This window comes from Nannobrachium achirus (assembly GCF_963921795.1).
Source record: "Nannobrachium achirus genome assembly, chromosome: 13".
NCBI classification, from domain to species: Eukaryota; Metazoa; Chordata; class Actinopteri; order Myctophiformes; family Myctophidae; genus Nannobrachium; species Nannobrachium achirus.
In genome coordinates this window covers 2,872,566-2,889,578 of record NC_137833.1, presented here as the reverse complement: position 1 = coordinate 2,889,578, position 17,013 = coordinate 2,872,566, and the positions used below count along the sequence as shown (strand labels likewise).

Genomic DNA, 17,013 nt, shown 5'->3' with positions numbered 1-17,013 from the left:
CGATCGCGATCATGCCTACTAAATTTTTTTTCTTCAAAATGGCTGCCAACTCGGGGAAACTCGGGCCCTGGCGCCCTATAACAACGATAATAACTCGGGAAACTCGGGAGGGGGCAACAAATGAGTTAACGATTATCCTGTTGATTCCTTTTTTGGCAACTGTTGCACACCTGGTGTCATTATGTGGCAGCAGCTTCTGAAAGCCATTAAAGGACAACTTTGTTTTTTTACAACAAGGGTTCATATTTTAGATAGTTATTAGAGCAAAGAAAAGATGAGTGTTAAAATGTTTTCATTTACTTCTTTCTATCGTTTTAGTGGTTTTTGCATGCATGCCCCCATGTTGGGGGCATGCATGCAAGTGGCTAAATATGTATTTATTTCATCCTTCATGGGCAGATGTGTCTTATGGGGGCTGGTGTAAATACTAACAAAGACATTGCCGGCTTATTGTGTCTAAAAAGTCAGGCAGAAATCTCCATATTCAAACTTTTTGTGTTTTTTCGTAAATTAATGCCCTAATTGATCTTACTACAGCGCCACACAAAAGCATCAAAAGGCCAAGGACCCCTTAGTTGAGAGAGAGAGAGAGAGAGAGATGAAGCAGGGACCCCCACAACCTTTCAGAGATTCCATATAGTTTAATTGTTTGACAGCACAATCATCAGTGTATTTTGGATTCATGTCAATTTGTGTTCTCAGATATTTAACCACTTCAATTGAACTGTCAATATAAAGTTGACTTTTCACTATGTACTTGGTCAGCTCTTTTTCCCCCCTACACCAAACCTCTTTGCCAAAAATAGCCGGCGATCTTGTAGATCTGCTATTTTTGGCTAAAGTTCTCAGAATAAGGACACTAGTGTTCACGTGGTTAATATAAATAAGAAGAACAAACGTTTCTATCACTCAAAGATTTGGAGGACCCCCTGTAGTAACTCTGAGGACCCCCCTAGGGTCCCCTGGCTTAGTTGAAACAACGGTAAACATGGGCGTCTCATGGTGGATAATGATTCAACGTGGGGTTGTAAATGAGCGGGTTGTCGGACACCACAGGGAGGATCAAAAGAGCGGCGCTTCTCTCCAAACGTTGAACTGTTTCCAGCCTGTAGCGCCCAGGGCTCTCTCTCTGCCAAGGAACGCTTGGCGCCAGGGAACGCTTGGGCGCTGGGAAGAGTCTGCCATAGACATGCGTGGCAGACTGGCAGCTCAAAAGACACTCCCTATGGACACGGTCATTAATGCATTTATGTTTTAAACAGCGATGCAGACATTGTGGTGGACGTATAACTGGATTCCAAGTTCAAACCGTAGTCTCCTGCATGGGGGGGGGGGGGGGGGACACAAACATCTGTTGTTCAGTGAACGGGGGCAGAGGGAGGGAGGTTTTGGGCTTAAGGCATGGCCACTCATTGCAACCCTTCTATTGTGTATACCAGGGGTAGGCAGCCTTAGGCATGGGTGCCAGCCAACATTGGCACAGGGGTGGGTGATCACTGGCACACTGGCAGAAGTGTGAGAGAGAGGATTTATATTTTAAAATCAAATGTTGTTTTAAACATGGTCAGTTACATTAAGTCACCCAATTTGCAGCAAATTACATCCTGCACATGATTCTACATTCATTACAATTCTGTACTTTGATTGTGGAGGGAATCGGGGAGATGGGTGGGTTATTGTCTAATGATCCTTATAACAATATCCTGACAATCAAAATATGTCAGAATCGTTATGGGGTGTCATTAAAATCTATGTTGACATGGCACACTGACTATCTAGAAAACAAAAATCAAACCTCGGTTCGAAGTGAAGCGGTGGACTTTTATTCTATGTGTTCTAGAGCTATGAACTCTGTGATCTATACATTCTACTAATTCTGAATGAATATCTGGAGGGCCGAATTGTCATGTGAAGCTTGGGTTTAATCATCCAATCATCAGACCGGGGCGGACGTTACACACATATTCTGGATGTACGGGACAGATAAAACCTGTTCATTCTGGACTGGAATGACCATATATGGACATGAACGGGACACACATGTACGGGACAGATAAAACCTGTTCACTCTGGACTGGAGTGACCATATGTGACTGAGCATGACACTGGGGCAGTCATTTCGGAAGCCACTACTTTAGACCACAGCTGAAATTCCTTTTTTCTTTTTTTCTAAAATGTGATAAAGCCACAAAAGCATGTCATAAATATCAGGCTACATTTCACTTAAACGCCAGAGCTTAACTCTGCATGTAAATAAGACTTTTTTTTAAATTAATGTGAGAGATCGGGACATAATTCTGTTGGTCCTCCCAAATTTAGAACTTCTCAAAAGTAGTATTTCAGCATGGCATCATTCTATAAGCCATATCTTCAAAAACTGTTGGGTCAATCTCCACAACCAATATATCATTTTGTAGCTATGATTCCCAGCTTTCAAATGAAATGAAAATGAACGGGACACACAAAGCCACTCCTTGGAAGCGGCTTTCACCGCTTCAAAAACATGGCCCTTGATTTCAAAAAGGTAGCTGACTCCTGGTGTATACGTACGTTTGTGTTTATTGTCTGCAGATCGTGGCCAAGCGTGGCGCCAGCTACCTCCTGGTCCACGGTCCCAAGGTGCACCAGGAGCTGTGGGGGATGCCGGCGCGGGACGCCATGCTGCACTTCATCAGGGAGTCGTGTCGCCTGGAGGACGTGCCCGTCACCTTCTACAAGCTGCAGAAGGTCAGGGGGCACACGGCTAGGGCTGTCACCATATGACATTTTACATGACGATTGATTGTCACTCAAATAACTGCGATTAACGATTTAATTGTGTTTTTGTCGTTGATAATTACATTTCTGTTCAGCTTGTAGGCTTTGAAGTTGCACATGGCAGATATGACACATAACCTAAATATACAAAGAAATGACTGACATATTTGACAACTTTCTACTTAAAAAATAACATTGGTAGTGGAAATAGCCGATCTACAAGCTCACAACGCGTCGCATCGCGGCGCGTTGTGAGCTTGTAGATCGGCTATTTCCACTATTTCTGAAAATGTTTATCAGTGGATGAACATTTTTCAACATTCACGATTATGACGATTATGAACAAATATGTGCGATTATGTCAAATAATTACGATTAGACGATTATGTAATAATTGTGACAGCCCTATCAGGGAGCACACAGCAACCCAGTACAACATGTCAGTGCTTCTGGCACATGGAGAACTAAAGCAGTACCCCCCCCTGCCCCCCCCCCCCCGCGGACCCCCATCTGAAAATGTTTTGTATGCAAGGGACCCCCAGAAGGGAAGATCTGTGTTAAAACATAACAAATTATTATAAAAACGTTTTAAAAAATGTCCGGGGCTTAAAGGGCCACTTCACCTCTGGGACAACCCGATCTTATTTTATTGTTGTTTGGGACACGATCAACACAATCCTGAGTTATTTTTTGTGTTCAATCTGTGTTTTGAGATATTTTAGTATTTCAGCATGTACTAGTGATGCATTTTGCATCATATGATGCATTTTGCATCATCATGCTGCATCATGTGATGCAAAATGCATCACTAGTCATGCTGAAATACTAAAATATCTCAAAACACAAAAAATAACTCAGGATTGTGTTGATCGTGTCCCAAACAACAATAAAATAAGATCTAGTTGTCCCAGAGGTGAAGTGGCCCTTTAAGTAAACTGAAGTGTGGCCTACATCTGGCCTAGATAATGGCCTACATCTGGCCTAGATAATGGCCTACATCTGGCCTAGATGTGGCCTACATCTGCCCTAGATATGGCTTACATCTGGCCTACATCTTGACACAAACGGCTCAAAGTGTGTTCTACGCCCAGGGTCCCCATTGACCAAGCTTCGCAGGACACTGATTGGGCTGCGGGACACTTGATGAAATTAACTCACAAATAGCACCGCTCACTTAACACTAGGTGTGATTTTTTCCCCCAAAAATAAAATTGCAGGTGTACTAGCTCGCAGCGCAGCATGAAGTGACATGCTGTGAGCTTGTAGATCTGCTGTGTTTGAATAGCCAACATATATTGTGACGCTAAATTCACTAATTTAGCTGGGGGACCCTCTGGAACCCACCCGAGGACCCCTTGAACTCACCCTGGACCCCACTTTACTGTAGTACAGGTCATTTCCATTCATCAGTATGGTGGTTTTTGCAAAGGTACTGTACTGTATATACAGTACATAAAACAGACGCACAGGGAATGCCAATGAATGTCATTACAGTGAGTTTACAGTATCTCCACTCGGACTATAAAACTCCACCTTTCCCTCTATTCAAGGTGTTTTAACTTTGTGCTGCTGAATGGAGGGGGGGCTGTGGGCCAGTTACATAACCTTGTATCTATCCTGGTTCATTGTTCTCTCCATTTTTAGAATTGTTCCGATTATCAATACCAGCATCAGATACAGCCTCACACGGCCGGATCGGGTATCACAGCATACGCAAGACTGTGTATATAATATACAGCTTGTTTATGCTGCACAGGCAGACCACAACACGTGCAGTGCCAATGGAGAGTGTAATGTTAGACTCAGCTAAAAATGTCATTGTCAAAATGGCGTTCCTTCTCTGTACTGTATGTATTTGTTTATGTTTCACGTTTCAAGTGTTTAACCTGAACCAAACACGCAACAATGAGCAATCATATCACATCCATACAGGGTTGGTAGTATACTGTACATCTAGTGTATATCCTCTGGTATTCTGTATTCTCTTCTGACTGACAGTATATGCCCTGGCATCAGAATCTGAATCAAAAATGGGAGAAAAAAAGTATGGACTGGACATTTCTAAATTGCTCAGCTGGTATGGGCTGGTACTAGGGATGGGACGATATTCACGATAAGAACATTTCGTATCACGAATATTGTGACAAAATAAATCGCGATTTACGATATTATCACAACTAGCCCTTACCCGTTCAAAGATATATGAGCTCTGAAATGATGTGCAGTGTGTGGGTTATGGGGTGTGCACTGTGCACACAGTATATGAGGGATGGAAAGTAACTTTAACTGGTGTTTGCATGATAATATGTAGGAGCATCAATGTAAGAAATACCCGTTTCGTTTAAAGGCTACAGAGATACTGTGTCGTCCCCCCCGCGCCCGCCCGCCCACCCGCCTGCACACACACCCGCCTGCCTGCCTGCACACACACACACACACACACACACACACACACACACACACACACACACACACACACACACACACACACACACACACACACACACACACACAGAGCTGGTTAAACATGTTGCCTCATGCTAGATGCAGAATAGATATGCCTCATGCTAGATGCAGAATAGATAGTAGATACACCATAAAAATGCTAATGTACAGCATACGATTTGTGAAAGTGACAAACGGGCTTCACAGTTATGTTAGGTGTGTTCATATGCTAATGGTGATGCGATTTCAGATCAATTGCTCCAGCCACTGAGGAGAAACGCTGTTACAGACAGACAGATACACCATAAAAATCATAAAAATGCTAATATACAGCATACGATTTGTGAAAGTGACAAACGGGCTTCACAGTTATGTCAGGTGTGTTCATATTCTAATGGTGATGCGATTTCAGATCAATTGCTCCAGCCATTGAGGAGAAACGCTGTTACAGACACTCAGACAGACAGACTTTTGGAAAATTATAGATAATCAGAATCCATTATCCTGGGGCGAAACATTAGCTGATCTACAAGCTCACAAAGCGCCGCGACGCGTTGTGAATTGATCCCAGTGCATGACGGAGGACCATGTCGCGATAAATTACATCTCCACGATGCGATTATCATGAGTGTTTTTCATCACGATAAACGATAATATCGCTTATCGTCCCATCCCCAGCTGGTACAGTGGTACACTAATACTATCACTCTTTAATGCAGTGTTAAGTAGAGCTGCCTGAGACATGTCTTTAATGCAGTGTTAAGTAGAGCTGCCTGAGACATTTCTTTAATGCTGTGTTAAGTAGAGCTGCCTGAGACATTTCTTTAATGCAGTGTTAAGTAGAGCTGCCTGAGACATTTCTTTAATGCAGTGTTAAGTAGAGCTGCCTGAGACATGTCTTTAATGCAGTGTTAAGTAGAGCTGCCTGAGACATTTCTTTAATGCAGTGTATCGTAGAGCTGCCTGAGACCTTTCCCATTGAAGTGGAAGAGGGGCTGCTGAGCGGTGCAAGGGTTTCTTATCTGAGGGCTCAGATGCCTGTCTTGACGTCTCATCTTTCATTTGTCTTTCAGGACAAGAAGGCAGAGAGAGGGACGGCACTGCTGGGTCTGACCCTGAGAGGAATGCAAGTTTATCAGGTGCGTGAGGAGTTGATGGAGAGTGTTATTAATGTGCACATGTCAGCATATACGTATGTAAGAAAGGGGGAGGAAAAAAGTAAAAAAAAAAAAAAAAAAAACGGGTGTCATGGAATGCTACTCTGTAGTGGGTTCAGTTCATTCTTATTTTCTGAATTTACAGAGATTTCACATGCTGCAACTGCAGTGCCTGAAAAAGGCATTGAGCTAGGTCAGGCCGTACCTAGCCTGGCTCCAGACAATAGACCCGCCCACTCTCTGAGTGAACGGCATCTCTTGGTCTGGATGTGTCATATGACGTGGCTCTTGCTAACGAAAACCTCTCAAACCGAGCGAAACCGACCAATGAATTCAAAGCAAGAGAGAGGGGGGGTGGGGTGAAAATCAACAGAAACAGTGGAGGGAGGGGTGGCTGCGTGGCTCACCAGAGTTCTTAATTGCTCCCTTTGAACTTCAAAAGGGCAGTCATTGATTGAGCCATACAAGTGTCGAATAGCTTGTTAGTGATTCTCTCTAATCAGTGAAACATCAAAGACAGTGACCTGTTGGGTGCATGTCATTGAGGGGAGGGGGAGGAGGGATTGTTTTGTGTGCAAAAGTCAAACAACCCCTCCCACCAGATCGCTTGTGATTGGGAATTTCAAATTTGAAATCCCCTCCCCTTTTCAATCAAATAGTATGCAGACAGGCTCAGACTCTTAAGCTCCAGCGTAGAGTCTTGAAATCAGGCTAGGCCGTACCCATGTTCCTCAGGTTCTATGTTCCCCACTAACCACCAACACCTAACCTTAACTCTAGAGGTTACTACCTTAGAACCTGGGGAACATAGGGAGGCCCGTCAGGCCCTACCCATAGCCTGGTATTTTTTCTTTTGTTATTGATACTCTTACTTAAAGGACGACTTTGCCACTTTTCAACCTATCTTCATATAATAGCCTACTGTAGGTCTTCACTAATGTTCATGATAAAATAGCAAAAAAAAATAATAATAATATTCGATCCAAGCCTCTTAGGAGAGCTGTGGGAAGTTCAGAAATCCATAGTCTTGTGACATCATAGTTTGACAGATTTTTTAACCATATCTTTGAAAGAATATTTGGATTTTTACTATCACAAGAACAATTGCTTCCACTTTAACATTGCAACTTTTCGGGTATAGAAAGCCTGCATTTTCTATTAGCATCCATCGATGATGTCACAAGACGATGGTTTTCTGAACTGCCCACGGCCCTCCTCTGAGAGAACAACATTATGCTATTTTATCATGAACATTAGTGAGGACCAATTATATGAAGATGGGTTGAGAAGTGGTGAAGTCGTCCTTTAAGTAATAGTTGGAGTACTTCTCCCACCACTGCTGTTAGGAATGCGTGGGGTTGCCACCAAGCAGCAGTGGTGCATCAGGAGATAGGGTCTGTTTGATGTGTCCATCAGGGGCCATCTGGGGGGATTAGGCCTCCAAGCATGGCTGATTACAGGGTCAACAGACCATCACATGTCTCAAGGACCCTGTCAGCTCATATAGTAATTAAGTCCAGATGCTCAAGAGAACAAAAAGATGATAATTAATTGCTAGATTAATTGGATCAGATATAAAAAAAAAAAAAGATTAATGAGGAAGATTATTCTCAAAATAAATCTGGATTCAATATTTTATAGCTTGATCCTAGATTACTGAAGCACTACACTGTCTCTATGCATTTGATGTATTACCTTGTGTTTACCTTGCTTAAAGTAAATCTCTCTGGATTAAGAGTGTTAAATGTCTAAATAATAATAATCTTTATTGTCCCCGAAGGGAAATTTGTCTTCTCAGTCTGTTCAAACAAAGAAACAACACAAACATATCACAAAGACAGATCATCAGTATCCCACTATACACAGAAAAACCCTCTTAGCGAAGCGGGTGATTGTTTAGCAGATTGATTGATTAGCAGATTGATTGAAGTGCAGCGATGGCTGAGGGGACAAAACTCCTGCTAAACCGAACCTTGTGCCACTTCAAGGTTCTGTATCTTCACCCTGATGGCAAGAGGTTGAAGTAGCGATGCAGAGGATGATCAGTGTCATTTGTTATTGAGAGTGCTAAGCGTGTGATGGCCTTATTGTTCATATCAGCAAGTGTGGGTGTGGGAAGTTGGATGATCTTGGAAGCAATACGGGTGATACTGTAAAGTTTGTTTCTGTTTGGCATGGACAGTATAGTGAAGAAACATGCAGAGCAGTACAACAGAACAGGTTGAATAATGCTTTTGTACAGTAATAATAGAAGATGGGGGGCAACAGATAGTGATCTTAACTTAACGGATTACATGAAGTCTTCTGTGTGTGCTTGTGTGTGTGTTTGATATTCATAGGAGGTGAACAACATACGGCAGCTGCTATACGACTTCCCCTGGTCCAATGTGGGGCGTCTCACTTTCCTGGTACGCACGCACACACACACATACTGTACACACACACACACACACACACACATACCGTACACACACACACACACACACACGCACGCAGTGGCGTCAGTTCAGAAAAAGCTAAGGTATGGCAACATGACTGGTGTCTTGCACGCGTGCCTTCGCGCACGTGCAAGACACCAGTCATGTTGCCATACCTTAGCAACAGGCATGATACATTTATTTTAAGATGTACATTTTATTTTTTCCCCCTGTTTCTACGGTTTCTTGGGCTGGATATGGCAGCCTGGAATGGTTGTTGAAGTGTTCAAACTTGGCACGTTAGTAAATGTGCCACAATTAACAATAATGCATTGCACCTGTGCAGCTGACCTGCGGAACCTGGGAATATACAATTTTGTCAAGATGGGGAGAATACAAGTGTGGAGAATATAATTATAAAACTTGTTAAAGTGACCATTTTGTAACATTTTGCAATTGTAGTTATTTTACTGTAATTTAACAACATAATAACCAGCACAGATAGACAAAGAGACATTCATGGATTTATATTTAAAAGTAACTTTTATTTTCCCCCCTGGACCCAGGGTATAGCAGCTGCATACCCCTGCCATACCCAATTGACGTGTGCGTGCGTGCAGGGGCGTCAATTGGGTATGGCAGGGGTACTGCCATACCCAATTGACGCCCCTGCACGCACGCACACACGCACAAGGGCACTTTCTTTTCATTGTCTGTTAAACAAAGTGGAGCCGTCCTAATTATTTAATGTGCTTGGACTAGCGCAACAATGGCGCGGGGTGTATTAAATTAATGCCCATGTGGTTTCCATTCAGGGGAAGAAATTTGAGATCCAGCCAGATGGCCTACCCTCGGCCAGGAAGCTGGTGTATTACACAGGCTCTCCGTTCCGCTCTCGCCACCTCCTGCTCCACCTGAGCAGCAGCCACCGCCTCCACCTCAGCCTCCAACCGGTGCTCAAACGCCTCCGTCAGCTGGAGGAGGTCGAAGGTAAGGGGAGCAGTCGGATGCATGCACACTGCACAGATTAAGTGAATATGGTGTTCAGTCTTTTCCATTATTTATTATGACCTATTAGGGCATTCACGAATAGTGATTTTTAGTATTCGAATTATTCAACCTCAAAGTATTCGAATAGAAGAATATTCTACAGGACAAACTGTCAAATATTAAGTCAGCAAGAGGCGAACATTGTGAAAATAGCCGATCTACATGCTCACAACGCCTCGCGTTGCGAGGCGTTGTGAGCATGTAGATCTGCTATTTTCACAATATTTATCTGCTGAACCGAGTCACATTAAATGTAACACCTACAATTCCAAGTGCTTGTCAGGGTGGGGGTCCCCAGTTCAAATATGTTTATTTTGGGGGTCACGGCCTAAAAAGGTTTGAGAACCCCTGGTATAGATTAGATTATATATAGATTCATCCACCAGGGGCATTGACAACTCATTCTTATGACTTCCTATCTAGCCAAGCTTTATAAACTAGACTATATATTTTTTAAAGAGAAAACGGTAAAAAAAAATGATGGTGAACAACGTCGAATAGTGACTTTGATATTCGAGTATTAGAATATTTGGTGAATGCCCTATGACCTATATTAAAAGGATAACCACTTGAGATGTATCATCTCATTTTCGAGAGGGTCCCTATTACAAAATTACAGAAAATACAATAGACAGAACAATGCATTACACACAATAACAAGACAACACAATACATCCATACGGACAGACAAGAGGAAAAGCTAGCCACTCCTCACCAATTCAACCCACAAACAGGGAAATTACTATATGTTCCACATCAACATAAGAAAACAAATGCTTTAGGATTTGCGCATTTTAAAGTTGTTAAACTGGCACAATAATCTTATGAATTGAATCGTAATTGAACATTTATTTCATTATCTATTATTATTGTTACACCATTGTATCTTAAGTCGCTGCTGGATTGGAATCCTGTGACGTAGGCCTATAGGACACGCTCTTGTTACTGGCTCACACCTCTAAAGGTCCCCAAAGAAAACGCTGAACTGGGGAAGACAGCCTTTTGCTTTAATGTCCCCACCACTTGGAATGAGCTACAGCTTAAATTCAAGAAGGGTTCTCCTATAACATTATGGTCATTTTAAATCTTTGATTGCAGATCTACCCACAAGTGTCTGCAACTGTTTCTAAACTTGTTTTGTAAATGTTCTGTAAATGTTTTGTGAATATTCATTGTACTGTGATGTATTTCCATTTCACGGTGATTAATGCACAAATGTTCCTCCGTTTCCCCTCGGGGCGTCCAGAGAAGAAGCGCTACAGAGAGTCCTACATCAGTGACGACATGGACCTGGAGCCCCCCGGCAGCGAGGGGGGCAGCCCTGGCCTGTCCCGTCACTCCACCAGGAGCGAGGGGGGCAGCCCTGGCCTGTCCCGCCACTCCACCAGCAGCTCTGGCATCGAGGTGGATGCCCGGCAGTGCAGCGTGTCCATGGACATGGACACCATGGAGGGAGAGGAGGAGGAGGAGGGAGAGGAGGTGGAGAAGTGCTTCAGCTCGGCGGCCAGCCATGGCAGCTCACACACCTCGGGCATCGACGTGACGGGCTGCAAGGCACGCACGGAGGAAGAGGGCTGGCACGAGGAGGAGGAAGGTCCGAAGCCATTACGTTGTATCTAAAGCACCATTTCCACTGTAGGGCCGACCCAGAACTAGAGCCAGGACTTTCAAGAACCTGTGAAGTTCTGGGACCAAGTTCTGCTTTTGTTTCCATATAACCAGAACTAACGGGGAAGGTCCAGAATTGAGAGCAGCAACGCTGTGGGACCCGCCAGCAGGGGAACCTATAACTCAGTTTATAGTCCAGTCATTATATGAAAAAACCTAAAACAAATTGCAATAGTAGCAAACTCAACTGATTCTGTATCCTCATTATGTCCTTAGTGAGGGAAAGAAAGTCCCAAGTCCCAAGGAATCCCATCAGGGGAAACTTACTATACACTACACTATAAAGGAAAATATGACTCCCAAAAAATCTGCTTTAAGTGGGATGTGAGGGGTCAAACTAGGGGTTTTTAATTATTCTGAATCCATTGCAAGCATTTGTTTTGCATGAAAAACATTCCTTGGGCTAAAAACGGACCCCAAAAGACTGTGAAAATTGATGACTCATCACTAAACCATCGTTTTGAGGGGCCATTTCTTGCCCAAGGAATGTTTTTCGTGCAAAACAAATGCTTGCAATGGATTCAGAATAATTAAAAACCCCTAGTTTGACCCCTCACATCCCACTTAAAGCAGATTTTTTGGGAGTAATTTTTTCCTTTATAGTGTAGTGTATAGTAAGTGAAGGTAGGTAGGGCGTTTTCAAAACTTTCCTGTGATGGGATTCCTTGGGACTTTCTTTCTCTCACTAAGGACATATTGAGGATACAAAATCAGTTGAGTTTGCTACTATTGCAATTTGTTTTAGGTTTAGCCTAATTTTGGCCTAAAATTACTGGACTATTAGTTCTACCTCAGGAGCAGACCCAGGAAAAAAGGTTCCTGGAACCTTGTCTGAAACCGGGCTGTGCGCAATGGAAACAAAACCAGAACCAATAAATTAGGTTCTGGTTCTGGAAAGTTCTGGTTCCTCCTTGCAGTGGAAAAGGGCCTCAAATTTGGCCCCCAAATTGAGGTGTATTTGTGATGTGGACCGTGAAAATGTTTTGAGCCAGGGACCCCCAAAGATAATAATAATTAAATTATTCAATGTTTTCAAAAATGGAAGATGTACAAGCTCGCAGCTGTGAACTTTGTATATCTGTTATTTTTTTGAATCCCCGTTTTAAAGCAGTGTTCTAAATCCTAAGAGATTTTCTGAAAAAAACTATGTTGAAAGTCTAAAATGACACGGATGCTTTCCCGGATTGTCTGCTGAAGTGCTACTGTGTTGATCGAATGAACGTGATTATGACTGGTTGCTAACTGTGTGAAATTGCCCCAACTTTTCTAATGACCAAACACTTGGTCTAAAAGGATAAGTCCTTGCGGCATTCCTTCCATTGGTGTCCTATGATTCAATTACTCATGTAAAAAAAAAGAAATACCAAAAATATAAATCACAAGTATAAAACACTTTTTTACTATATATACATATTTCTTTTAATATTTCAAATAGCTGATCTGCAAGCTCACAACGTACAGATGTAGATCAGCATTTGAAGTATTTAAAAATGTTTTTCAAAATAGTAAAAAAAAGGCAAAGAAGTTAAGGCATAAGGCAACAAGACCTGGATCATAATAGAGCCCTATGAGTCAAAAGGTAGAAAAGGGGGGGGGGGTCATTTCAGTATGGTGTGAACATTTATGAGATAAGGAAATTGTTATCCATTGTTTGACAAATAAACATGCTAATATAAGAAATGTCTCATTCCCAGAAATCCAGGCCGGTACCGGCAGTCCAAAGACTTTTGAAGACCCGGTGGAGATGCTTCACCTGGCTGATCTGTCAGTGGACTGTCCAGTAGTCACTGCACACACACACTGGCCCGGTAAGGACTGTCCAGTAGTCACTGCACACACACACTGGCCCGGTAGGGACTGTCCAGTAGTCACTGCACACACACACTGGCCCGGTAGGGATTACAATGCAGACATCCCAACTTGGAGATCAGCATTTCCGGGAGGTCCCGCGTGCACGCGAAAAAATATTTTTTTTTCTCTCTGATTTTACTCATTTTTCTACGGTTAAAAATTGTTAAAAACTGTTAAAACGCTTCTGAACGGCGGCGGAACCATTTAAGGCTTAATATAATCGGGTTAATTTATAGCATGATGTTTTTCTTGCCTATTTGGGAGAAAGTTCTGTCACTCTCTAGTGAGACACACAGCAGGCTGCCGTGCGTCGCACAGGCTGACGCAGCTATATGTCCAGTTGTAGTACGTTCAGAGAAAAAGAACCCACAGTTGTAAAGCACTGTTTATTCATATTAAGAAAACCTGTCTGTTTACTGCTACGAGCTGCAGCGCACTTGAGAACCCTCTGCATCTGAGACCAGTGGTTGGTCACTTTTAGGCGCCCACGTCTCCCACAGCGAATGGCAATCATTCATTTGCCAGATTGACAGTTTGACGACAAATGAGAACGCATCGCAGGTTTGCAGATCCGGTGTCTAGACCGGATCCAGCCGGATATGGCAGGCATTTTCGGGAGCAGACGGGATTTCCGGGAGGTTCAGTGCCACTCGCGGGTGAGCGGGAGGAGACGCTGATTTCCGGGAGACTCCCGCAACATCCGAGAGACTTGGGATGTCTGACGATGATTACATGGCTGCTAGAAGGGCTGCTCTCTTAACCCATTTAGGCCTAGGATTATTTAATGCTTTAGCTATTGAAAAATAGCAGATCTACAAGCTCACAGCGCGCTGCAAGTTTGTAGATCTGTTATTTTTGAATATATATATTTTTAAAAGAGGGGGTCCCTGGAACAACATATTTTGAGATGGGGGTCCACGGCCATCTGCTGCGTTCTTTCGTCCGAATACTGGAGCAAATTTCGGAGCACATGAATTAAAATAATCAACCTCACATTACAGTATGTCAATCATGTTTTCACACTGCCGCCGGGTTCGTATCTATTTTCGTAACAGGTTATATAATTTTTTTTATTCATTTTTTCGCAACTGTCTCCACTGGGTCCCTTGCTCTCTCTCCTCTCTCTCTCCTTGGCCTGAAAACACAACGAAAAAACAGCAGTGTGCAACCAGCTTTAGCAGGGGTGGGCAACTTTGGTGATGGAGAGGGCCACTATATTTCCACACTCACTCCAGTGGGCCACATTGCATATTGTTACTGTCGAGCAAAAACCTCTCATCTCCAGTAAGAGTATCAAAAATAGCCGATCTACAAGCTCAAAACACGTCGCGCTGCGATACGTTTTGAGCTTGTAGATCAGCTATTTTTGCTACTTTTGAATTGGAATCCTGAATTATCTTTTGTTATATTTTAATTGTAATGTAAATTTTTTATCTAATTTCAAATTTCATTTAGTTATACCTATGTTAACTTTATGAACTGAAATACAAATACATTGGACATAAAAAAAGACTAACATTTTAATACTACTAGTCATTCAACTACTATCTAGGTCGTCCTCAGACGAGCCCTCCATCGTTGTTTCCAGTCATCTCGGTTCTCCATACATCTGGCCAGCTCATTGGTGTTCTGTGTCCCTACGTCTTCAACTACTAATATAAACTGAAGTAATTAAAGCGGATCATGTTTGCATGGTTGGAATTTTAACTGGCTGAAATCAATATTATATCAGTATTCCGATATCAACCTGCGGGCCGCATTAGTGAAGGTGGGGGCCGCATGTGGCCCCCGACCCGCCAGTTGCCCATGTATGAGCTTTAGTCTTGTTTTCCATTTGACTGTTCTTATTTAGTCATGTTGTGTTCTAATCTACAGGAAGCACGGGGCTTCCCCCTGACAGTGATGAGGATCCAGGAACATTGCACAACCAGGACACTCTAGGACAGGTTTGTTGTTGTTTTTTCCTGCACTGTCAAATTGCCCTTATCTTCTACCTGTCGTATCAATTAGGACTATCGTGGTTGTTATGCTGTAGTTGTGGTGTGGACGAGGGATGGGACGATATGAAAATGTCACATCACCATTATTGTGACCAAAGAGATTGCAATTTACGATATTATCGCGATAATCAAAATCCATTATCCTGGGGCGGAACATTTGCCCAAAAAATTGCAGATCTACAAGCTCACAACGCGGTTGCATACCCGACGCGTTGTGAGCTTGTAGATCGTCTATTTTTTTAGCAAAGACATTTGATAGAGAGTGAAAAAAAGACTATCAAGTACGTATATTATAAGTACCCTTTACCAATTATAGAGGGTTTAAGTTACCAATTATAGAGGGTTTAAGTTACCAATTCTAGAGGGTTTAAGTTACCAATTCTAGAGGGTTTAAGTGGTACCGGATATGCAGCTCGGCAAACACAAGGTGAATTGATCCCAGTGCATGACAGAGGACGATATCACGATAAATATAAATCTCCACAATACGATTATCGTGAGTGTTTTTTTTACCACAATAAAGGATAATATGGCTTATTGTCCCATCCCTTGTGTGGACTCTTATCGTCCACTTCAGTTAAAACAATATAGTTATAATTGTTGGACCTGTTGGACCCCAAAAAAATCAGCTATTGAAGAAAAACAGAATGTCTGCACACAATATACTGCTTTTATTTTATTGTATCGACAATAATCAGAACGTTTTGCCCATGTGTAGGGCTTCATCAGGTTACAGGCTTATGGCTCTGGTAGGTCAGAATCAGGGAATGTTGGGGGGCACGGTGGCACAGTGGTTAGCGCTTCGCCTCACAGCTAGAAGGTCCTGGGTTCGATTCCCGCCGGGCGACGCTGTGGGCACTGGGGGGCGTGTTCCTCCCTGCGTGTCATCAGCACCCACACCCTTGGTGGGGTCGGCGATGGGGCCTTTCTGTTTGGAGTTTGCATGTTCTCCCCGTGTCTCCTAGGGGTGATACCCTCACAAAAACATGCAGTAATCCTGGTCTCTATACTGCCTCCCCCTGGCCAGCCGGGGCGCCTGATGGAGGGGAAAGGAACTGGTTGGAATAACGTGTTCCTTCCACGCGCTACGTCCAAACCAGGGAAATCCCCACTGTCAGGTGAAAAGAAGCAACTTGGACTCCTCATGCATAGAAGGAAGCATGAGGTCAGTCCGTTGTCTCCCCAGGCGCGGGAGAGCAGAGCCCAGGATTACATTGGCACTGGGTGAAAATGGGTTACAAAATCGTGGGATAAAAATTATATACAAAGAATCAGTGAATGTTGGCTCCAGATTAGTGTGTCTTTGCCTATTGACTAAATTGTAATCTTACGTTTTCTTTTTAAATATAGCTGCAAAAACCTGCTGCTCATCATACCTGCGTGGATGGACACAGCCTGAGTCTGGATGATGTGCGTTTCTTCTCCCTTCCGGTGCCACTGAGCACCGCGCTGCTGCCCGACGACGCCTCCCACAGCTTCACCTTCGGCCTCCCGGACCCCCAGGCCGTCTTCGGCCTCTCGGACCCCCAGGCCCTCCCCCAGACCCCCTCCACCGAGGGGGACCACCACGGCTACCCGGCCAAGCCTTCCTTCTACGGCCGCAGGTCCTCCAACTGCCTCTCCCTGGACATGCTAGGAGATGAGCAGCTGCTGGAATACATCCTCTGA

At 43.4% G+C, this 17,013-nt stretch overlaps 1 protein-coding gene across 1 annotated transcript in view; it reads left to right on the top strand.

Moving 5' to 3' along the window:
• LOC308296668 (FERM domain-containing protein 6) overlaps positions 1–17,013 on the top strand; it is a gene marked incomplete at both ends in the record, with an annotated part of 29,550 nt that extends 12,537 nt beyond the window's left edge. Inside the window, 7 exons of the mRNA XM_080739996.1 lie at positions 2,572–2,727; positions 6,276–6,341; positions 8,699–8,767; positions 9,592–9,766; positions 11,073–11,420; positions 15,221–15,291; positions 16,696–17,013. Coding sequence (XP_080596122.1) covers positions 2,572–2,727; positions 6,276–6,341; positions 8,699–8,767; positions 9,592–9,766; positions 11,073–11,420; positions 15,221–15,291; positions 16,696–17,013 — 1,203 coding nt within the window. The remainder of the gene's footprint in view (positions 1–2,571; positions 2,728–6,275; positions 6,342–8,698; positions 8,768–9,591; positions 9,767–11,072; positions 11,421–15,220; positions 15,292–16,695) is intronic.